We start from the raw sequence: 26236 nt of genomic DNA, 5'->3' as shown, positions 1-26236 counted from the left end.
AAAGTCATCAAGATTAATATGCCTAAATTGCATATATTTGTTTTTAAAAGTAAATGTCTATTTCATTATCATGTTGTTGAAAATAATTTTGTAATTGTGACTTTTTAAGGCATAATAAATCCCTTTGTCTTAAAATCTCCACATACCCCTCTTGTCTTAATATATTTATACATTAAAAGGGAAAAACATCCAATTAAATTCTTCCTTGCCTACATTAGGAATACAACATTAAACAAGTCACAAATAATTATATGCTTTCAAAGTTCTACACAGATGCTATCGTCTTTCATTACACTGTTACTTACATTGTTCATTCCAGTCAGGTCAACTTTGTCTCTCTTAACTATGTCTTCTTAATCTTTCTTTTGCTGCTTTTGAGTCTTTTCCTAAAATATTTCACAAATGCAAAACAATCTTCTTCTGCTTATCCAACAGAGAACATCTCTATTTCTTTCTTTAAGTCACATCCTAAGATCTAACTTTCTTAAAGGCACTAATAATAATTCAGACAACTTCCTGGCCTATCAATTCTTCAAATGAAATTCTATAATTTTTATATATTCTCTTTATTATATTTGTCTTTCTGGAATGGACCATTTAATTCTAAACTTTATGAGGTCAGAAATTATATCTGTTCAGTGATATGTAATCTAAACATATTTGAGTAATTAAATAAACATTTTTTAATATCTTACTAAGTTCCAGACATTGTGGTAGGCAGGAGATACAGGCACAAAGAATAAATCAATCCTTAATTCACAAGAGGTTCATGTTCAAATAAGTTTTCTCAAGTGTAAAATGGAGGGACATGGATGATAATCTTGTTTTTTTTTAATTAATTTTATAATTATAATTTTTGACAGTACATATGCATGGCTAATTTTTTACAACATTATTCCTTGTATTCACTTCTGCTCCGAATTTTCTCCTCCTTCCCTCCACCCCCTCCCCTAGATGGCAGGCAGTCCTATACATGTTAAATGTGTTATAGTAAAAGGGATGATAATCTTGTAAATGAGATTTAGGAATCCCCAGAAAGGAAGAGAACCAGAAGAGAATATTATCAAAACCTAAGGAAGAAAGGATGGTCAACAATGATAAATGATACAGAGATGTCAAAATGTGTAAGTACTAAGAAGTGGCCATCAGATTTGGAAATTAATGATTGATTGGTAACATTGAGAAATCAGTTTCAATTGACTGATAATTTGGGATTGCAAAAAGTAGAATTGAGGTGAGATATTAAAATGGAGGCACTGACAACAACTAGCTTTTTCTGGGAGTTTGGCTGTGAAAAGGAGGATAATGTTTAAGAAAATGTTAGGGTTAAGGGAAAGAATTTTGTTTTGTTCTATCAGTTTCACCAGTGTAGTTCCAGAGTTCCAAACAAAGAATTTTCTCTTTCAGTGCAGAGCTTATACTTTTAGAATTGCCTAACGACACAAGAGAGGCTAAATGATATGACCAGAGTCTTACAGCCTGCCTATGTCAGAGACAATGCTTGAATCCAGATCATCTTGACTCTAAGTGGACTTGTAATAGAAAGACATACACTGCTTTCCAACATATAGGAGAAGGATATGAGAGATCTAAGTCACATTTGTGAAAGAGTAAGGAAGGAATCAGTAAACAGGGAGAGAAACTAAAATTGAAAAAAAAATTTTAAAAGGGGGGAATATAGTCTTGGGGAAACAGAAGGAGATGAAATCAAGGACAGATGCACAGGGATTGGTCTTTGCAAGAAGAGATATGTCCTTAAATATGACTACAGCAAAAGAAAAGAGCATTTACCAATCACTCCATAAATAGTTTTTATCTTATTGAAGGAGTAAAAAATTTTTAAATGTATAGTGTTCTACTGTCCAGATCAGATTTCATTTTTTTAATTAAACAATTTCAAAGCCTTAGTCAATGTCCCACTTATTCAAACAATATTTAATATAATAGAATTGTTTCTCATTTTAAGTTACTGAAAAAAGGTGATTAAATCAAATTCATTGCAAATTCATGTGTGCTTTGTAATCAGAAAGAATCTAGCACTGAAGCTGTTTTATTTTCAAAACATACGCATAATTTTCAACACTCATCTTTTCAAAACCTTGTGTTCCTAATGTTTTTCCTTCTCTTACCCCCTTTCCCCTCCCCTAGACAGCAATTAATTAAATATATATTAAACATGTACAATTCTTCTAAAATATTTCCACTTTTATCATGCAGCACAAGAAAAATCAGATCAAAAAGGAAAAAATGAAAAAGAAAAAATTGCAAGCAAACAAAAACAAAAAAGTGAAAATACTATGTTGTGATCCACCCTCAGTCCCACAGCCCTCTCTCTGAGTACACATGGCTTTTTTCATCACAAAATCACTGGAACTAGGCTGATCACCAACCATTGAAAAGAACCACTTCCATCAGAATTGATCATTGTATAATCTTGCTATTGCTGTGTATAATATTCTCCTGGTTCTACTTCACTTCACTTAGCATCAGTTCATATAAGTCTCTTCAGGCCTCTCTGAACTAGAAAAGAAGAAGAAATCCCACCACTGAAACATATTATGGGAACAGGAAAGACTGGGGTTCATCTTCAAAGGAGAATAATTTAGTAACAAAAAAAAAAAAAAGTTTCTACCCCAAAAAGTAATGTGAAATGTCTCCTGTAGAGGGCTAAAACTCCAAAAAGATATGCTTGAATCAGGCAATGGAGACTTAAGGCTAATTACCTATTCCATGTGAGACAATGACTCTATTAGCATATATTTGGATAGATGGCTCTTCTCACCATTGGTGCTTGCTGAATGTTTGGTGTTAAGATAATCCTAGGGAAGGATTGGAAGGCAGAGGGAGAGGGGCCAGAGAGGCATTTGGTGGCAGGACAAGGAGGAGAGAAGTTGGTGACTCCAGACTCCTAAATCCAGGATTCTGCTTGCCTGCCTCCTTTACTTTTCCCCCTAAAGACCAAGGGCTTTAATTTATTCTGACTCTGGCTAATCCCAAGTCCCTCCATTGGGCATCAGAATGTAGATTGACTAAGGGAAACAGGAAGATGGCCTCAGCTCCATGGCCCCAGGCAAAAAAACACTGGGGGCTTGATGGCAGCCAATGTTACACTCAGAAAGTTTTTAAAAGTTTAGTACTCCACCGTGATCAATCATGGTGATGGGGGAAAGAGATTACAACTGGGGAGAATAGAGTTGTATGCAGCAAGGACTACTGAGATATCCCCTGGAGAGGTGAAATCTATCCCTGTCTAGCCTATAGATCCTTTTCCTCCAGGTACAATAGGCTTGATCATTTCACCTCCTGAGAGTGCTTACAAAACATTGTCTATGCATACACTGATTTGTGAAACTAGGGATTGTCTAGCTAATATACCAGTCACCAATACAGGTAGAGAATGTGTGACTTTTCATCCAGGAGAAGTAGTAACATCAGGTTTACTGATTCATACTCCTGATTGGCAAATTTGGTGATATTTTTCCAGATTTTGATTCTCAGCAAGAGAATCTAGGAATATTCTAGACTGCAGCCATTCAACTTACTGTCCTATGCTTACTATCTATGTAAATGGCATACCATTGAAAGGGTTGGTAGACACAGGTGCAGATCATACAGTTATTAGAAGTGCCAACTGGCCCAGCCATTGGCCAAAGATTAAGCCAGACAACTACGTGTCTGGTGTAGGAAGATCAATAGCACCTGAAGTTAGTGCTACCTCTTTGAGATGGATATTTGAAGATGAAACAGGAGTTTTTACTCCTTTTACACTTGAAAAAATCTCCAACAATCTATGGTTAAGAGATGTCTTACAACAGTTAGGATTACAATTGACAACTTTGGCTTTTTAGGTAGTTCTGCTGTTGAAGGCCTGCCAACACTCTCATCTGTCTCCATTCGATGGAAAACTGATACACTAGTGTGGATAGAAAATGTCCCTTAGCTAGTGAAAAAAAATCAGGCCTTATTAGATATAGTACAGGAGGAGAAACTTGACAAGGACACTTACAACCTTCTCTAAGTCTTTGAAATATTCCTGTATCTGTTGTAAAAAAAAGAAATCTGGAAAATGGAGGATATTAACTGATCTGAGAAAAGTAAATGAACAGATGGAAACTATGGGAACTCTTCAGCCTGGACTTCTTTATCCTACTCAATTGCCTAGAGAATGGCCTCTTTGGGTTATAGACATTAAGAATTCTTTCTATTTTATCCCTCTGGATAAGGAGGATAGGAAAAGATTTGCCTTTTCAATACTTAGCGTTAATTTAGCTGAGCCTTATAAAAGAAAGCTCAAGAGGCTTTGAGAGAAGTTGAACTGGCTTTATCCAATGTGGTTGAGTCACTCAAAAACCCTTGGAAATAGCAGTTTTTGCTACAAAAAAGGCACCATAGCAGTTCTTCATCAAGGAAACAGTGTGATAGAGTGGGTGAACCTCCCAATACAACCAGAACAAAGCCTTACTCCTTACCCAGTGCAATTATCTGGGATGAGACCTGACAAGATATATACACCTTTTATTCCAATGCACAAATTAATGTATGCTGTGAAACCATCCCAGAGTGGCAAATTTTGTTAGTCATAGCTCCAAATTTTACACACGAGTCTCCGGGCATTACAAAATTGGCAATGTATTTTCCTCTTAAAGGACCAACTCTCTTTACAGGCACATCCAAACACAACATTTGTGCTGCATATTCTCATGACAACTATAAAGAGAATATCAGAACTCCTTTTCAGTCCACTCAGTAGAATGAATTGTATGCATTCATACTAGCTCTTACTTATTTTCTGGGAGATGTAAATATAATATCTGATTCAGTCTATTCAGTAGTTATGGTAAAAAGAATTGCCACAGCCCAAATAAAATTTGTAGCTTTTAATATATATCAGCTCTTTAAGGACCTTCAAGAACAAATGAGAAATGTCAAGGTAAGATTTATATCTTGTATGTCCACTCTCATAGTGGACTTCCAGGTCCTATTTTTTATGGAAATTCAAAAGCAGATAGCCTTATAATCATGTTAGCCAATACTCTTATTTCAGGCAGCCCAACAATCTCATTATAAATATCATCAGGCTTCTTGCGCTTTATGTTTGCAATTTGGGATAATAAAAAAGGAAGCTAGGAACATAGTGAAAGCCTGTATAGCTTGCCTTCCTTTTCATATTCCTACACTCCCTCCAGGGAAAAAATCCTGGTGGTTTGAGACCCAATGAAATTTGGCAAATGGATGTGACCCATTTAAATGTTTTGATTGTATGTCTTTTATCCATGTTGTGGTAAATACCTTTTCAGGATTCACTTTTGCAATATCAGTAGCAAAAGAGACAGCCCAAGTAGTCATTGAATTCCTCATACAAGCTTTTGTAATTATGGCTGTGCCACAAGCAATAAAAACAGATAATGAACCTCCATATACTTCTAAACATTTTGCACACTTTTGTGCACAGTATCAGATTTTATACACCACTGGCATACTTTTTAATCCTTAAGAACAGGCAGTAGTAGAGAGGAGAAACAGAGACATCAAGACGTTCCTCCAAAAACAAAAGAAAGGGAGAGCCACAGGTAACCCTAGAGAACTTTTAAATTTAGCTCTTTATACTTTAACTTTTTTTTATTTTTGATAAAGATTCACTGGCTCTGGCAGACAGGTTTTATAATCCACCAGAAAAGCAGTAGTCAGTATGAGCAGCTCTATTAGCTTCAGATAATCACCAGGTGATATGGAAAGATCCAGAAAATTGTGAATGGAAGGGACCAGATAGGTTAACTGCTTGGGGAAGAGGGTTTGCTTGTATCTCTACAGATGGAGAAGGAATCAGATGGTTGCCAATGAGCTATATCTACCTTGTCCCTTAGAGAGAGAAGGAGACAACCTTTGAAAGGAAGGAGAAGACCCAAGAAACATCAGATAGTTCTGCTACAGTGCCTCCCATTGAAAGAGCATGACAGTTATGGCAACTAACTCATGAAGATCAAAAATTGTTGATGAGACTGCTACAGGACTTTAAAACCAGCAGGAATCATTGGATTCCCTGACATGAGAAGTAATGAACAACAGATTGGTTTTGGAATAACTTTTGGCTGTTGAAGGAGGTGTATGTGTGATTGTTATTTATATACCCTTCTTCTATGACTTATGTTTATGTATAATTCCTCATGTTGATTCATGTTGTTTGTTACATCACTACTAGCCTGTGTTATATATTACTATATGCTTGGATAATACCTCCCTGCTGATGGATTTATGTTTACCTGTTTCAAGTAAGACCCTTCAGCCCAGAGGAAACCTGCTAAGAATATCTGGTCTGACTCCCGATTTCCCTTTGGTGTTCTTACCTCCCTTCCTGAGAAGTCAGGGAGAGCATGACCACCTGTGTTCTAAAACAAAAGAAAGTAGGAGATTTAGAAGGCTGGGACTCTGAAAAGATATACTCGAATCAAAGAGAGCAGGGTGCTTATAGTTAAGCACCTACTCAGTGTGAGATAATGGTTCTCTAAACATATACTTAATGTGATGGTGATGTAATGGGCAGCTGGCACATGCTCAGTTGTTGTAGTGATATAATGGTAAGGAGGTATTTATGGGCTGAGAGGATTGGGAATGGAGAGTCTGTCTCAGACACAGACACAGAAGAAGAATCACAGTCACAGACACAGAGAAGACTTGAGACTCCAGATTCCAGACTCTGTACACTACATCTTTGACCAGCCTTGTGGTGGCCCTCCTACCTTCATCACTTCTCCACCTAAAAACCAAGGCCCATCCAGAGATCCTCTAGAAAATTAGCCCACACAAGGATCATATCTACAGATGAGCAAAAGAACTAGTCCGGTGGCCAAAAATATAATATTCTGTAGAGGGCTGGAACTCTGGAGAAGTATACTTGAAACAAGGTATTAACTCAATGGAATTGATGAGATAATGATTTTCTAGTTCACATATATACTTAATACTTAGTATGGTGATGTAATGATTCTCTAAGTTCATATATAATCAGTATGTTGTAATGATTTAAGGTATATAAGGGCTATATAAGGTACAGCCCTTAAGCTATATAATATAGGTATATAAGGGCTAACAAGGACTGGAAGAGAGACATTCTTGTAATGGGCCAGAATTCTGGAGAAATGTACTTGAAACAAGGATTCTTACAAGGTATTAACTCAGTGGAATTGATAATACAATGGTTATCTAGTTTAGCATGTGATTTCTCTAGTTCAGTATGATTGATTTATTCTTACAACAAATCATGGTTCCCTCATGACATAATGATTGGTTTATACTCAGTATACTGCATATAAACTGGGACAAACTCAGCCAGAGACAGACAAGGAGAAGACAGAGGACTGGAGGCTGGAGCTTCAGTCTGGGAGAGATTCCATCTTTGATCAGGCTCCTGGTGGTTCTCCTGCTTCCCCTACTGAGAAGGGCCTCTAGAAAGCTAGCCTGGGCCCCAGGCAAGGAGACAGAGTGTGAAGGAGATAATGAAGAATTTGGACTTTATCCCTGATTATTCTTGTGGTGATTACTCTTCTGAAATGAAGGCTGGTCCCAAGACCTCCAGAAAGCTAACCAGAACATTATACATTCTATCTTTGACCAGCCTCATGGTGGCTCTAATGTCTCCTGCACTAAGATCAAGACTGGGCCAGAATAAAGAATCTAGACTCTATTGTTGACCATTCTCCTGGTGTCTGAGACCAATGCCCATCTGAAAGACCTCCAGAAAGCCAACCCGAACATTACAATATTTAGCAAAATTATCTATAATTTTCAATGAGAAAAAATGGGCGTTCAACAAACTTGCAGATTTTCAGGATTTTGTATCAACCAAACCTGAACTTAATAGAAAAGTTAACAAATAAGAGCCAATATTAAAAAGCAATTTTAAGGAATTCAATATGGACAAATTATTTTTTTCTTACATGGGAAATAAACACTTTATATTTAAGATTTATATCAACAATAGGGTAAGGTCAAAAGAAAGATTGCCAGAGTAAAGGTAAAAATTGTAACCATGAAAAAAAATTGTAATCATGTTATACAAATGAGATGCAGAGAAAGGACAGACACAAGGCATTAAAGGGGGAGGAGGAAGGTTTATAGTTCTGAAAACCTATTCATATCAGGAATGGGTTCAACAGACTATATATATATATATATATATATATATATATATATATATATATATATATATATATATATATACCATGAAGTGTGTATAGCACCTTCCAAAATCTTTAAAGAAATAAGAGGGGAAGGTTAGGTGGATGGGGAAGCAAAGGATGAGGGAAGAACACAAAGGAGGGATCTCTGGGTGGGGGAGGTTAAATAATAATAAGCCAAGTTGTGGAACAGAATTTAATAAGAGACAGCAGAGATAGGAAAGATGTGTGTATCTGGAATATGTCTGTGTAAGTGTGTATATGTATGTATATATCTACATATGTATACATAAATACATCCTTTCTTAACTGTAGCCTGCTTCAGGTGGTGGAGAGGGATGAAAAGGAGAAGTGTGTGTGTGTGTGTGTGTGTGTGTGTGTGTCTATGTATGTGTGTGTATATGTGTGTATATATTTACCTACATGTGTGTGTGTGTATATATATATATATATATAGCTTTCTTAACTACAGCATGCTTTGGGGTGGGGGGATGAAAGAGGGGAAAAATTGATTTCAATCAATGAGCATTTATTAAGTCCTACTATATTATATGTCAAGCACTACACTAAGTACTGGGTAAGCAAAGAATGATGCAAAATTGAAAAAAAAAATTAAAAAACCAAACACACACACACACATACACACACAAAATCTGCACTCAAGAAGCATACATAAATTCTACTGGGGAAGACAATATGTCTATTTGCATGTGTTTTTGTAAATGTGTATATACAGAATAAAAACAAAGTAAATACAAGGTAATGGGAGGTAGAGTAAGGGGAAAGCACTAAAAACTAGAAAGACAGAAAAAGACCTCATTTAGAAGGTGGTACTTGAGCTGCAACCTAGGAATTTTAAGCAAAAGAGAGAAGAAACGTATTCCTAAAATAGGAGACAGCCAATAAAGCTAGGAGATAAAAATGTTATATATGAGGTCCAAAAAAGTCAATTTGGTTAGACTGTAGGAAAACCGAGTATATACTCTTCTTCTGACAGCTATTTTGTACCTACAGATAAATTAAACTCTCTTTAGTCCCACTTTCCCCACTGGTAAAATGGGAAATAATATTTCACAGCAAAGTGGTAAAAATTAAATCAGACAATATAATATAAAACATTTTATAACCTTATTATAGAAGGGTTAAATAACTGTTGTTTCTAGACTTATAATTTCATTGTAGAAAGTTTAAAAATACCTGCCCTATAGAGGGCACACAAACTCTTCCTCCTCATTACCTGCCATTATCTCTTTCCCTTAGTAATTTTCTATCTGGATCCTAGATTAATAAAGGATTGTGTTCTATACTACTGAAACAGCAACCCCTACTAATTAAACTTTAAGATATATACCACCAATACAGCAATCCCTATTAATTAAACTATATACATTTAATATTAATTAAACGTATACAATGTAATAACTATATATAAACTTAATATTAATTAAACATATACAATGTAGTAATTATATATCGCTTATTATTTCTTATTAATATATGATCAATTAAATCCAAAATCTATAATCCAGGTTGTAAAACTTGGGAAAAAATCCTCTCTCACAAACTTTTCATTTAAAAAATCAATTTTCACACACTTAGAAAAATATCATTGTTATTTATTACATACAATTTATTTTTTTAAAAGGTAATTAAAAACATTTAAAATATTTAAACATTATATCAGCTTTGAGAAAACTGACACTTCTAATTATAGATTGCAATTGCTAATTCTTACATATAGTAAAACCACATTTCAAGAATATAGCTTTCTCAAGACATCTTTTAAAGTCTCTTCTCATGTTCTCTTCCCCCAGAATAACAGACTCAAATCTCAAAATATCTCTTCATAGTCTTTATCCTTAATAGTTAACTCATTCCTCTCACTAAGGAAATTCTCTGTGCCTCACAAAGCTTCTCTTCAGTCATGGCAGTTAATTCTCTCTAGAATGGCAAATTGTCCCAAAAATTCTATTCCCTTTTTATAAACATACAGTCCCTCTGAGAAAGACTTTCTAAGTTATGGCTATATCTACAATGTGGTTAATTGCTGGTGCAGAATTTCCCTTTATTGATGCTGATAGACAACATATCTGAAACTTCCATTCATAGAAAACTTCTTAGAACACTGAGAAAGTCAGAGTCACAAAGCTAGCAAGACTCAAGAGATAACCTAAACTCAAGAACTGATGTAAAGGTTTAGCTTCTGTCTACTACTTCACATTACTCTCAGATATTTATATAAAACACAAACTAGGGAGTAATACTTGCATTACAAAATACTCTATTTAACAACATGGCTATTATGTAGGTAGGTCCAATATATAGTAATTTTCAACATACAGTAAATTTAAACTATAATTCTATATTAAAAAATATGACACTATAATCAACCTTTCAAAAATCAGTTTCAAAGAAGGACTGAGAACAAATTAGAAAGCTAGTAAACATGGCAAAATACTCCATTCTAAGAGAAAGTACTAAGTCAGTACCAAATTGCTATTGTCATCTCTTTTTATTAAACATCACTTCATTTAACTTATAGAATAATGAAACCATAAATAGCACTTTAAAATCCAAGAAATAAAATTTTATGTTTGTTGTAGTGAATTACTCTAATTATAAAAACTCAGGAATTGAGAGAATGTTTAAGATCTCCATGTTTATGTGTAATAAATCATTTCTTTGAAAAGATAATTGCAGCATCACTTGAGGAAAAACACCCAAGCTTAACAGCAATTATTCTAAAGTTACCCGAATTAACTCATACAGATGGCTCTGTTATGGTACATATATTAGGTAAAAAATTGTTTCAGAACACTGGTTCACTTAGCTCAAAAGAAATAATCATATTTCAGTTATTAATGACTCAAATGTTAAATGTTTTGTAAAATGAGCACACTCTTGACCACAGGAAAAATTTAAAGCAAAAAAAAAAAAAATAGATATTTAATATAGTCACCCCAGTTTAAAAGTCTGAAGTTTAAAAAAAAATCCTGCAATCCTCCAAGAAAACTGTCTAGCCATATATAAAATGGAAGTGGAATTCTGTTTAACTTTATTAATATAAGAAAGTAAATGATTCTAAATCCTTTTGTTCAATAACTATCCCCATAGATTATGTTGAATGATATCATATTATTTTTATGAGTCAGTATTCTCAGTAATGTAGCTTAGTGGAGGCATCATGAACCATTATTTTCGGTGATTGTCTTTGCTCCAAAGTTCATGCCAAAAAGTAAAACACTGCTTTTCAAATATTCTTGAGGGTTTAACTTTAGCCAGGATTGAGTGTTACTTACCATCAGGACAACTGATGGAGACATAACTATTTGACAAGCTAACTACAAACCAAATTGACTCAAGATTATTTGGCCTTAGTAACAAAATGAGGCAAATTAAAGAGACCATTTTCCTTGGTTATTTGCATAACTATTGTACTTTTTGCATACCCCCTTCTTTGTTAAAAGCCTTAGCAATTTATAAACCAACAATTTTTTGATGTGTATGAGTTATAAGATTCTTCCAGAATCACAGAATTTTAGAAATGAAAGGATTCTCAGAAATACCAATTATAACACTAATTTTACATAATGGAATCAAGGACCAATGAAGATTAATGACTTGATTTAGCTATTTAATGGCAGAGTTTGGTCTAAAAACCTAACAGGAGAGCTCTTTTGCCTTTTCACTATTTATTGCCATGTTTTCTAGTAGCTCACCAAACAAAACAGACAGTATGTATTCAGCTATTAGCTAATCCTTTTATGTATTACATATCTACAGTATTTACTCTGGTTCAAATCCCAGTCTCCTTTGTAATTTTTTTTTTTTTTTTTTTTTGATAATGCTAAGGCCTGAGATAAATCAGTGCTAATATTTGGGCTTTACTTGAATATCTTTGATGCTTGATTTCTTAAATCAAGGGTTCTTAATCTAGGTATGTGAACTTAAAAAAATATATTTTAATTTTATTTCAATATAATTGATTTCCTTGTTTTCTGAGAAGTCCACAGATTTCACCAGACTGCAAAGATGTCCATGACATGAGGAAAGGGAAAGAATTCCTACCCTAAACAATGCTTAAAAATATATGTTCCTTCATTTTATACTATCCTTGAACCATTGGGCCCTCTAAGTTTGGCCAAGAGATAGAAACACATGAAATCAAAGAATAGAGAATTTAGAGGAAAATTGTCAAGTTTTTGACCACCAAATTCTCAACCTATCAGTGGCAAGAACAAATCAACAAAACCAGAGTATTATAATCATTTTTTTTTTGCAATTATCTGTACTGTTAATTTTACAGGGAAGAGAAAGGATTACAACACAACATGCTAAAATTATGGAGTAATCATAAAGGGAACTTTTCATTTCCCACCAGCTTCTACAAACCATCTCTACATCCATCTCCACAAACCATCAGCTTTCCCCAGGATAAAAGCTCATCAGTGTAAATTTCATCATGGAGCTTACTTCAACTTTAATGCTTTTACCTTCTGACTGGATGGCAGATGGAGTTAGTTATGAAGAGCTTTAAGAGCCAAACAAATCATCTTTAGATTATCTATTATTTCAGATTTTCTCTACCATTGGTTGCTTCTATAAGTGCATATAAGCAAGATCTGATACTTGATAAGATTCACTTTCCTATGTATCTTTCAAAGTAAGAACAATAAGATCAGTCCTTTCTTCCTATATCTGCTACACATTAAATTGTATATGCAAAGCCTCAATATCACCTGCAATTATGAGAAATCAATAAAAGCTAAGGTCCCAAGATAAACTCTATAGCTGCTTTGAGGTGTTAACAGCTGCCTGTTACCAAGCATATTGTCAGAGTTCATTTATGTAATTCAGGACTATATTATTCATTAGTCCTGGGGTTTGGAAAATTATAAGGAGAGAATTAGCCATACCCTTTTAAGAACAGAAAGCTTGTATTCTGTCCTGAGCAACTACTTCAGACTGACTCAGGCAACTCAGAGTTCATCATATGAATGGAGAACTATGAAGTCATCTGTTCTGCAAAATAATATTAGCTGAACATGTATGCACTAGCCAACCACAGGGTTATCAAGGGTCTATATTTAGAATGCCTGAGGCCCTATTTGTGGCAGCTGGTTATTCCTATCATAGGGTGGTCACCCTGAACCTTCCATGACCCTATTTTTCAGTTATGCAAATATATATCTACTTATCTTTTGCACAGCCATATATTCTGATAAGCAAGAACTACCTAAATCCTAAAAACCAAGTTTTGAGTACTGAGATTTTTTTTACAGGGATTCTGCTACTAGCATTTAACCACAAGAGAAAATGATGGCAAATCTACAGTCTCCTGATCCTGGGATAATAATAAAAAGCATAATAATGATTAATGACATTTATATGGGGCTTGAACATGGTTAATAGTTCCTGTGACAGCAACTATAAAGGTAAATCATTAACTTTTTTGAGTCTTAATTTATTTATGAAATGAGAGTGGGAAGGTACAACAAGAAGACCTTGTAAGTCCCTTCTAGTTCTAAGTGTTTAAGATTCTATTCAGGGTAACTTGGACAAAGGTACTCTGCCATGTTTTCGAAATAGCTCTATAATCTCATTTAGCTCCTCCTCTTTTGCAGATGGGACAGCTAGTGGATAGAGTGCCAAACCTAGAATAAGAAGACTTATCTTTTTCTAAGTTCAAATCTGGCCTCAAACACTCATTAGCTGTATGACCCTGGGCAAGTCACTTAATCCTGCTTGCCTCAGTTTTCTCAAATGGAACTAGAGAAGGAAATGGAAAACTCCAAATGGAGTCAGGAAGAGTTAGACACAACTGGAAATGAAAGAACCTATACAAAGTGCAAATCATTTGTATCTTCTCTTCCTATGGCATTCCTTTTCTTTTCTTCATTTTTTGAGACTCAGTCTTTCCCTCTCTCATCCAGGCAGATAGTTCAGTGGCTACTCATAACACTAATAGGCAAAGAAGTTTTAATTTGCTTCTTTCTCCCCAATGTTTCCCATTTATTTTTGTTTAGGCAGCCCGGTGGCTCTCTGCTACTGGTGGCTCACCACATTAGAGAGAACACAAAATTATCTTTGGCCTTAATGCATCTCAGAAGTCAACCAAACCACCAGCCTCAACCACTCCCAGGAGTAAGGATTGCTGTGATGTACTAGATCAACCACTTGTTTTTGTTTGTTTGTTTTCCTGAGTGGATCACTAAGCCAATTTTTGTTTGAGTTCTCAGAACTGAACTTAAAGACTTCCACCATCTACCACTATTGTTATGTCTTTCACAAACAAGAGTGTCTATAAAAGCAAACCATCTCTATAGAGAAGTCCATTTTTACGTGGGCTTAGAGAAAGACATTCTCTCTCTCTATCTGACTCACTTCTAATCATCGTGCTTCCTTATTTCAGACATCACTGGATACTTATAAGCAGAAGATCATTAAGCAATGTTATAGCTAGAGTTCTATTTTGTATGACATCAAGATATACATTGGAAGACACCATTAAAGAAAATAATCTACAACAAGTAATTAAAATATCCAAACCATATGACCCAGAGCTCTGATGGATATTTACTTTTTTTTTTTTTTTTTTTTTTTTTAATTTTAGTTTTAGCATTTTTCAGGCATGTCTGACTCTTCCCTTTTGTGGGATTTTCTCCACAGAGATACTGGAATGGTTTACCATTTCCTTCTTCAGTTCATTTTACAAATGAGGAAACTGAGGCAAACTGCTGTTATAAAACTGTGCATTCCCTTTGACCCAGCAATACCACTAACAGGTCTGTTTCTCAAAGTGATTAGGGGGGAAAAAATTGCTATTTTATAGCAGCTTTCTTTGTACTAGCAAGGAACTAGGAATTGAGGGGATGTCCATTAATTAGGGAATAGATAAACAAGTTGTGGTATATATGACTGTGATGGAGAAGGACCGGAGATAAACGGGTAAAGTAGGGGAAAGGTGGTAATAGGAAGGGAAAAAAAGGAAAAGGAAGGGCAAAGGAAAGGGAGAATAAAGAAAAGGAAGAGGAAAGGAAAGGAAGGGAGAATATAGGAGAAAATGGAATGGAGAGGAAAATGAAAAGGAGGAAAGAGGAGGAGAAAAAAAATTTAGGACTAGGATTAAAGGAAGTTAGGGTTAGAAAAAAAAAAGGAGAATAATTTAAGGATTAGAAAAAGAGGAAGAAAGAGGGAGAAGGAGGAAAGAAGAGGCAAGGATAAGTAGGAAGAAAAAAAGGAAAGAATTCAGGAAGAAAGGAGGAAGCAAAGGACAAAAGAAGGAAGGAAAAGGATAGGAGGGAAGGGAGGAGGAAAGGAAAGAAGGGGAGAAGAAAAAAGAGAAGAGCAAAAGCCAGAAGGAGGGAGGAGAAGAGACAGGAAGAGAAGGGAAAGAAAAGGGAAAAGCCAAATTAAGGAATGGGAGGAAGGGGAGAGAAAAAGAGGAATGGGAAGGAGAAACAGAGGACCGAAGGAGAGGTAGTTAAGGAGAAGAGGTTAGGAGTGAGAGGGGTGAAGCAGGGGAAAAAGGAATCAGGGGTAAAAAAGGAGTTGGGGAAGGAGGAGAGAAGAAGGGAGGGAGAAAAGAAAGGAAAAAAAAAAAGGGAAATCATTTTAAATGTAATCACATCCATAGTGACTAGGATTTCTGGGTTCTAATATGACACAATTCACCAATTACTATTCAATTCATCACATTCTTAGTCACAACAAATTTTACCTTGGCAAAAGGTGGCATTAACTCTCTTGTAACCTTGAGGGCACTCCATCATTTGGCTGTACACGGGATAAGCTAGAAGGGGAGGAAAGATTGAATATTTGTTAACACTTTGTAAGATACAGATATTTAAAAATTTAATTGGCATTTTATTTTATTAATAAAAAGACATTTATACAGCCCTTTAGAATTTACAAAGTAGTTTGCATACTTTACCTTATTTGATCCTCACTGCCGCTCCCCCCGCCCCCCCTTTTACCCACACGTTAATCAAACTCAGGTCCGCCTCGTGGAGGTCCAGCTGACCACTCCCGGGCCAGATTTCAGAACCCACCTCCACGCTTCCCCTCCAAGCTGCTGGCTCCTTTAGGAAGGCACCCCCGAATCCAAAAAGATTACTTTGGAGAATGGATATTTAAACGGCTTGCCTAGTCGGAGGATTAAAGGTAAATCGTACAGGACTGACAGAAAGCAGTAGTGCAGCAGGATATCTGGGCTCAGGGCTCGAGGGCTGAGCCTATCACGTGCTGGCAAGTGCCCCAGGCAAAATGTTTAACCTCTCCATGACCCAGGCAACTCTCCACCAAGCTAAGATGCAAAGCAGCTGTCTCTCAGATCGGGGGAGCGCGATTCCCACCCCAGAAATCCCTACACCAATGAAAACCCTCCACACTTCCAAAAATGGCCCTTGGTACAAGGGCAAAAATCAAATTATTTTTCAAGGGGAGTATCTATTATATTCATTCGAATTTAATTGCATTCAAAATTTGGGAGATGATGCTTCTATGTTTGCACAATTTCTCCTAACCCTTTCCTTTTGTGTATGTATGTCATTGGTGGGTTTTTCCACATTGTACAAGAAACATATTCCTAAGAAGTTTGAATGAATTGCTTTTATTTTTATACGCTAAGATTTTTTCCCCCCCTTTGGCTTTCTGATAATTGAATAATTCCTTCTCCAACCTCAAACTTATTTGTATTTAAAAATCTGTAAATGGAATATGTTTTCAAACATTTAGTCAGAGAAAGAAGTTGGGAGGAACCTATACAGTTAAAATGGTTTCTATAATTGGTAAGCTCATGAATCAGCATACTCATAAATTCAGCACTAAAATTAATCCCAAAAGGTAATACAGAAGAATGGGGAAGGCAAAAAGAGGGGAAAGAGTAGTATCTAGAGGGAAGAAGAGCAGACAATAGTTTTTAAAAAGGTGATAAAATATGGAAAACAATGAATCAGGCAAAAAAAAGTAAATCACAATTAAAATGAAACATCACTATCCAGAACATTAATCAAATTTTAGTTACTAAAGAGAGGTATACCTGGACTCTCAAAGCATCATCAGATTCAAACTGGAAAGAATGTGAGAAATCATCTATTATAAAACCCTCCCCTTTGGTTTACGAAAAGTATGTGAACACTAAGTTTATTACAAGAGAAATGGACATTCATGTGGAACCTAAAGATAAGGGAAGAGGAAGAGATTTTTGTTCTCCCACAGAGCATATATAAACTACTTATTATCAGTAGGGATAGGAGTAATAAATCCATGGAACCTTTTTTTTTTTAGGGTCAGCTAGGAGATGTAGTGAATCTGGCCTCAAATACTTGCTAGCTATGTGACTCTGGGAAGTCAAGTTTCCTCATCTATAAAATGAATTGCAGAAGGAAAAGGCAAATTACTACAGTATCTTTGCCAAGAAAACCTCATTGTGGCACAAAAAGTTGGTCATGACTGAAAAACAACTAACCAACAACTTTTTCTTTCTCTTAATATTCTTCTTTCTCATCCCCAGCACTCTCCAATATCCTTCTAGAACAGTAAGGTGGCAGATGAAATTAGAGGAAGAGGAGACAAAAATGGACCTTGGGGACAAATGAAGAATCATTAGCACCAGCAGAGTTTTGTCAATCTTATCATTAGAATGTAAACTCCTTGAGGGCAGGTACTATTTTTCATATTTGACTCTATGCTATGTGCACTATGAAATTAATAAATGATTGATCCTAAATTGGATAGGACTTTAGAAATTCTCCACCTTCAATGTATCTTCAATGATTTCTTAATTGTCTACCTAGCCAAGTGGCTAAAACCCTCACTCAGAACTTTTCAAATATTTTGAAGAATTAAAACCAAGTGGAACTTTCTCAAAAGAAAACAAAATGTATAAGTAGCAAGAAGTCCGTATCCAAACAAAATGTTCAAGAGCAACCTAAAGAAACTCAAAAAGTTGATAGTTTAAAAAAAAAGATCATCTAGTCCAGAGTGAGGAAGTGACTTGTCCAGAGGTAAATAATGCTAGTAAGAGCTAGACTCAGAACTGGAGTCTCTTGACTCTTGGCCAAAGCTCTTTTCTCTAACCACACTGCCTCATGAGAAAATTCTCAAAGCACTGAACCATGGAGGATTAAGCCAAAGTAAGTCTTTTGTCTTTCAAAATGCATATGATTTAGAGAGTAATACCAACCTAGGAAAGTTTTCAAAATGACACAAGAATGTAACCCTGAATATGTTTCTTGGGAATGAATTATCCACAATACACCAAGTACAGTAAATGTCAAGTTGTTAATAAGGTCATTGCAATCCTAATCCACACTGTCAGTTCTCAGGATAGGTCAATTGAATTTATTTTTTAAATGTGAAATGAACCAATATTTTAATCATTTAGTAAAAAAAGGACAGCAGAATGATAGAATTGGAAAGAACTTTAGCAATCATCTACTGCAAATCATATCTGAAAAAGAATCTCTTTTTGGCACATCTGAAGAGTGATCATGTAGTCTTTGCTTGAAAAATTTTTAGTTAGAGATAATGAGGCAGCCCCTTTTGATTCCAATTGTAAACAAGTATTTTTGTTTTGTTTTTTTCCTGACATTAAGCTAAAATTTGCCTCTTTGGAAACTTCCACCCATTACCCCTGTTTATATCTTCTGGAGCCAAACAAACTCGTCTAATCCATCTTCTTCCTGAGATACTTGAAAACAACTGTCCAGTATACATCTGAAGCTTCTCTCCCTGAACTAAATAGTTTTTTGTTGTTTTTTTTTTAACAACTTTTTTTTTTTTTTATTCTTTTCTGTTCAAATCCAATTAGAAGTCATAACATAGAGATATTATAAAAGTTATGTGAAATAGTTCTGTCAGTACCAATGAGTTATATTATGCACCAGGACTGCATGGAATAACACTTGACTAAGAGTCAAGAGATAAGGATACTAATCTCAACACTGAGTGAATGAAGAATTTATTAAATGCTTATTCTGTGTGAAGCACTTACTAGGCCCAGAGGGTACAAAAAGAAAAACAAAAGCAGTCCTGGCACTCAAGGAACTCCCCTTCCAATGAAGGAGACAACATATATGGAAAACTCTGGCTATAAGTTAGATAGAAAGATCCAGTGGTCCTAAAGATATAGCAATAAAGCAGGGAACTATAGCTACTGAATAAAATAGGTGAGTCATTAACATCTCCAAGTCATATTTTCTCCAAATACCAAAAAGGTTGACTAAGTATTATCCTCTATGAGATTACTACTATATAATCTACTATGAAACTATATATATATATATATATATATATATATATATATATATATATATATACATATATATATATATGTATATATATATATGTATATATATATATATATATGTATATATATATATATATATCTCATACATGAATAATAAAGAGCTAGAAGTTGAAAAGAGTGATTCTTTCTCAGACATCACCTCCATCATACCTCTGCACTCTGAGATTTGAAATAAAACCAAGTAAATAAATAAAAGAGGAGGAAAATAGAGAAGAGAGTTGGGGAGCTACTCTGAAGCATATGCCCAGGGCAAAAAAACAGGAGTTCTTAGCCTGAGATCCATGGACTTGTTTTATTTTATTTTTTGTTTTCACACCAACTTCTAATTATTGAGACAAAATCAAACCCCATTTGTTAGATATTTTTGCTGCATCACATAGCATAATTTTGGCTTTATCTCACTAACAAATTAGAATTGTAAAATGTATATAAAGCCCACAATACCAAAAGGTATCTTTATATCAACTCTATACACAAATCTATTGACTTTCAGATAGAAGGAATAGATACTAATAGAAGAGAACCTGAATCTTACTACTTAGGATTTCATTGTAGGGAAGGGACTCATGAGGATTAGGGTTGGAAAAACAAAACCTGGGCTACTACTCTGCACAGAGACTCTGGTAACACTTGAGGTTGTTGTAGGGAAGGCCACTGTTAGAGATAGGAGCAAAGTGGGCCTATCTGAGGGAGGAGCTTCACTGAGTATTGCATATAGGGAAATATGGAATGAGGTGTGAGAGTAAGGGTGTCATCTGGTAATATGAACTTATTTTAAATATTTCTTACAATGTTTTTCAATATAATTGACTTCCTGAGTAATTCTATGTATTTTATTTTATGTACTTGGAAAAACTATTCTAGGAAGCAGTTCATAGTTTTCATCAGAATGCCAAAGGGGTCCATATCACACACAAAAAAGTTAAAATGCCTGAACTAAAAATAAATAAAAAAAAACCCATCTGAACCAGTCTCCCCCTTTGCATGATTAGCTTTCATCTCATCCCAGCCACACTGACACATAAAATGCATACGTGTAAATACAGCCTAGAAACAAGGGCCACAGCTTTAAGTGGAAGAACTGAGATATTATGAAGGATCATACATGACTGAAACACTCAGTGAAAAGAATAAAAGTAGTTCAGAGCATATAGGTAAGGAAAAAAGGAAACTGATATGCCTTTTTATCTGTAGAATTTAGGGAAGCAATTATGGGAAGATGGCAGAGTAGGTATCCCATACCCCGAATAGAGCTCAGAAAAAAATTACAAGGACATGAGGTCTAGGGTACCATTCCCCATATCTTGGGTTTAGAACCTGACTATGATGATAAAAATAAAATAAAGCAAAACAAAAATAAAAATAGAAATGAATAAGCAAAGACTTTGACCACAGGCCACTATTATAGAGACAGAAAACATCTAAGGAAGATAGTGAAGTTTAAAAAGCAACTCTCCAAAGAGAAATACCAAATGGTCAAAAACCCAAAAAGAGTCCTTGGAAAAATTTTAAAAGGACTTCAAAAATCAAATAGAGATGAAGGAAAAATTAGGGGGAAAATAAAAGCAATTCAAGGAAATCAAGAAAATTATGGAGGGAAAAGTCAACCAAACTGAAAAAGAGATTCAAAAATTTAAGGAAGAAAACTGAAAACTAAAATTGGACAAGAGAAAGCTAATGATGTCATAAGAAATAATAAGACAAAATCAAAAGAATGAAAAAAATGGAAGAGAATGTGAAACATTTCATTAGAAAAACAACTGATCTGGAGAACAGCTTGAGGAGAGACAATATAAGAACTACTAGACTACCGGTAAGTTACAATATAAAAAAAGGAACCTTGATACAATATTATAAGAAATTATCAAGGAAAATTTCCCTTAAGTTCTAGAATAAGAAGATAAATTAAAAATAGAAAAAATTCACCAATCACTTCCTGAAAGAAATCTTAGAAAGAAAAGTTTTAGGACTATCATAAGTAAATTCCTTGCTTATCCTGACAAGGACTTATTCTGAGCCCTTCAGAGGAGCTAGACTGGACCATCACAATTTGATGCCCGAACAGGGACAGACACGATTCTGATTCCAGTGGAAAAGATTTTCTGACACAAAAATAACCGTGAGTAACAAGGAAACTTTGTTAAAGATTAAATAAGCATTCTAATAGACAAATAAGGAATTTAACTTGTTAAGGGCTAAACCAGCAATCTCTTATAGCTGAAATGGGGCAGATGTCAGCTAAAGACAATCCCTCAACCTCAGCCGACTCAGCCCCAGCCCCAATCAGGAGTGGTACGATAGAGACTATAATTAAGATAATTGATGAGCAGAGTTTACTTGTAACCTGGGTACAGATTGCTAAACTCTTGGCTGCATTAAGACACACATCTCCTTGGTTTTTAAAGGAAGAAAAGATAGATGTAGATAACTGGAAGCTAATGGGATTTGAAATGAGAGAATTTCACACAAAAAATGGGCCTCGTTCAATTTCTGGAGAAGTATTTTATATCTACAACATAGTTCAATTAGCCTTAAACTATCGAGCAAGTTGTAGGAGAAAGAAAAGTTTTAAAAATGAATAGAGGAGGAAGTGTAAGGAAAAAAAGTTAAGATCAAGATCTTGCCCAAGAGCAAAGGAATTTAAATGAGGAATTAGGGTGTGATGACTCTGATTCTCTTGAAGAAGCTTCAACCCTGCCTAGAGAGCAGATTATTGACAGGCCCACATCAACTCCACCTTCAGAAGTGGAGGAAGAAGTAGGAGGGGAAGAGACAGAAACACAAACAGAGTTGCCTGTGAAGCAGCCTAAGCCTATGACAAGATTATAAAAAGCATTGGTTAAAGCTAAGAGAGAAGGACAGGATATAGGTGATTTTATACATGCATATCCTGTGATTAAAGATATTGACTCTGTAGGTCAAAAAAGGAGAAGAAATGCACCTTTAGATTTGAATAAAATTAAAGATTTGAAAAAAGGTTGTACCCTTCCCTTTATGGGGCTACATCAACTTATGTTAAAATGTTACTAGATGGTTTGTCTTATGAAGTCCTAACCCCGAATGATTGGAAATCCATAGCAAGGACATGTCTAGAACCTGGACAAAATTTGTTATGGCTTGCGGAGTTTCATGAATTATGTAAAATCCAAGTCAGATGCAATTTGGAAATAGGAATTAACATACAATTCACTTTTGAGCACTTAGCTGGTGAAGGTCGGTATGGAGAGAATTCAGAACAGATTAATTATACCATGACAATATATGAGCAAATTGCTAAGGCTGCAATCCTCCCTGGGGTATCCTCCCTGGACAGAAAGATCGGGGGAGAGGCTTTCATTAAAATAGAGCAAGGTCCCAATGAACTTTTTGCGGATTTTGTGACATTTGCAAACTGCTGTCAAAAGAACTATTGGAGAAAATGCAGTTACAGAAATAATGACCAGACATCTGGCTAAGGAAAATGCCAATGAGATTTGCAAAAGAATTATATAGGGATTAGACAAAGATGCTCCTTTAGAGGAGATCATAAGACACTGTGCTACAGTGGGAACAAATGCTTTTTACACCCGGACTATGATGATCATAGAAAGACACGGTCCCTCCTGGCAAGGAACTTCTAGAGAAACTCGTTGATGTTTCCAATGTGGAAAAATTGGACATCTAAAAGCTCAGTGTAAATATGGAGATAGAGTGAGAAGACAGGGTGAAAGAAGACCTAAAACCCCATGTCCAAAATGCAACAGAGGACTCCATTGGGCATCAAAGTGTAGACTAATTCAGGGAAATGGGATGAGGGTCCCAGGTCCAGGGCCCCAGGCAAAAAAGACTTGGGGCATGGTGGCAGCTGAGGTTACACCCAAAGAGCCTTTAGAAGGTCAGGATTCTGATGTGATCTATCAACCGAAAAGCAATCACATGGAAGAAAGGGATTACCCGATCAGTCAGCTAAAAGACAATCAGATTGCAAAAATGGATTACACTTGGGGAGAATACAGGCCTTTTAAACCAACAGGGCTGTGTCCAGTGCAAACAACTCCAATATAATTGCCAGATGATGAGAAGAGATTTAAAAAGTAGCAAATAGAAGGAAATTAGATAGGTTAACTGCTTGGGAGAGAGGGTTTGCTTGTATTTTAACAGACAGAAGGAAAAAGATGAAGAAGGAAACAGATAGGTGGCAACAAGCACCTGGAGAGAGACAGAAAAAGAGAAAAACCTCAAAACAAAGGAGAAGATCTAAGAAACCTCTGACACTGAAAGAGCATGGCTAATAAAAAGACTGTTAAAGAACTTTAAAACCAGCAGGAATCATTGGATTTCCTAACATAAGATGAGATTAATGGACAATGGACTTATGGACATTTATAAATTCTCAAGTTATGATTATTTTATCATGTTATTTGTTACATACTTCTAGCATGTGTTACTATGTTACTATGTGCTTATGTAATTTATGTAATTATGTGGAATGTCTCCCATATTGATGGATGTATGTTTCAAGGTCATGACTACACTATGTTCTAAATCAAAAGAAAGGAGGAGATGTTAGGATTACCAGGTGACAACTCAGGTTGTCTTGACAGTGACAAGGTGAGAATTCAGGTTGACTTGACAGTTCTCTGGCTCAGACCTTTGGTTCAGGCCTCTAAAGGGATTTTACCCCTTAGGAATTATAAGAGGAGCAAGTTCATTGGTGGAAGTATTTCCCCACACCACACTGAGTTCTCATCTGCCTATTCTCTGGGAGGATAAAAGAAGGGCAGCATTGGGTCTGAGAGAATCGACTCTGGGATAGAGTTTTGACGCCAGGAAGGCTGAAAGGAGACCAGTCTTATTTGAGGAAGGACAAGAGCTGGAGGAGATTCAGAACTCTCAAGAAACCTGTGCACAGAGGAAAAGATTTTACAGATCTCCTCCCAGAGAAGGATTATAATTGAGCAGACGACTGGACCCTCACAATTCAAGAACATTACATACTGGCGCCCAATGTGGGGCAATGACTTTTGCTTATCCTGACAAGGACTTATTCTGAGCCCTTCAGAGGAGCTAGACTGGACCATTGCAACACAAGACCTAGTAGTTTCTACATTAAAAGACTGTATGTCTTAGAAAGCTATATTTTAAAGAGCAAAAGAGTTAGGGTCATGACCAAAATTAAGTTACCTACAAAATTGAGTATAATCCTGAACAAAAACAAAAAAATGGATATTTAACAAACTGAAAGACTTTTAGGTATTTGTGACAAAAATCCAAAAACAAATAAATGGACTAGAATTCAAAGGAAAATTCTACATATACATTATATACCAATTATAAGGGACTCAACAAGACCAAACTCTTAACTTATTATATGTGAAAATGTTATCAGTACTCTGAAGATTGTCATCATTACTTCAGTAGTTCCAAAGAAGTACTTGTGCTAAGCTGAGTATGATAAGGTGATTCTAAAATATAAAATTGGGTAGGGAGAGATTAAAAGAAGCAATTATTTCATATAAATGAGGCCTGAAAGGAAAAACTATTATGAAGGAAATAGATGGGGATGGAGAACTAGTAATACTAAATCTTATTCTCATCAGAATTGGGTTAAAGAGGGAACAACATATACATCTAGAAGGGTATAAAAATCTTCTAAATTTATAAAGAAATAAAAGAAATAGGAGGGTAGGTAGTTAAAAGTAAATTAGATGTATGAGGAAGGATATTATATGTGTGTGTGTGTACACATCTATATATATGTGTATGTGTGTGTGTATATATATATATATACATATATATATACATACATATATATGTATATACATATATATATGTATATACATATATATGTGTGTATATATATATGTGTGTGTATATATATATATATATATATATATATATATATATATATATAAAATAGAGGGAGAACGTTAAAGTAGCATGGGGGGAGGTACACAACTAGTCATTCTCCATTTTAATGTAAATGAAATGAATTCACTCATAAAATGTAATTGGATAGCAGCATGAATTAAAAATCAGAATTGGACAATATGTTGTTTATAAGAAACATAATTGAAATGAGAGATACATGCAGGGCTGGAGTAGAATTTTTGATGCTTTATTTGATATAAAAAGATAAGCAGCAGTATCAATCATAATCACAAAGTTAGAGCTAAAATAAATTTAATTAAAAGAGATAAACAGGAAAACCATATTATATATCACCTATATTATTCAATATTGTTTTAGAAATGTTAGCATTAACAATGAGAAGAAAAATAAACTGAAGTAACCAAAATAGAAAATGAAGTTTTGTGTTTTTTTTAAAGCCTCTTTTTCCAGCCCTGAAGTCAGGAAGTCAGCCCTGAAGTCAGGAAGACCTGAGTTCAAATCTAGCCTCAGACACTTAACACCTCCTAGCTGTGTGACCCTGGGCAAGTCACTTAACCCCAATTGCCTCAGGGGAAAAAAGTCTCTTTTTGAAGACAATATCATTACAGATTTAGAAAATCCTAAGATTCAACTGAAAAATTGCAGAGTTACAGCAAAATGGAAGGGGAAGAAGAAGAAATAAGGAAGGGAAGGGGAAGATGGCAATTATCAAGCAACAACAATGTCATTTGAAAGAAAAGAGCCTAGATTTATGTCCCAGAACTGATATTTTATCACCTTAGGTAAATCAGTTTACTGGGTTCTTCCTCATATATATAATGAGGAGGTTGGACAAGATAATTTCTAAAAGTTCCTTCCAGATCAAAATCTATGATCCTAT

At 35.2% G+C, this 26236-nt stretch overlaps 1 protein-coding gene across 2 annotated transcripts in view; it reads right to left on the bottom strand.

The window, feature by feature from the left end:
- Positions 1-26236, bottom strand: part of LTBP1 (latent transforming growth factor beta binding protein 1) — a 475937-nt gene that overhangs the window by 160290 nt on the left and 289411 nt on the right. For both annotated transcript variants that reach the window (XM_074288158.1, XM_074288159.1), the window contains exon 9: positions 15895-15966. In XM_074288158.1, the coding sequence (XP_074144259.1) occupies positions 15895-15966 (72 nt within the window). The remainder of the gene's footprint in view (positions 1-15894; positions 15967-26236) is intronic.

This window comes from Sminthopsis crassicaudata, chromosome 2 (genome assembly GCF_048593235.1).
Source record: "Sminthopsis crassicaudata isolate SCR6 chromosome 2, ASM4859323v1, whole genome shotgun sequence".
Taxonomy (NCBI): Eukaryota; Metazoa; Chordata; class Mammalia; order Dasyuromorphia; family Dasyuridae; genus Sminthopsis; species Sminthopsis crassicaudata.
Note: the sequence above shows the minus strand (reverse complement) of the source record. Positions and strands in the feature narration are given on the sequence as shown.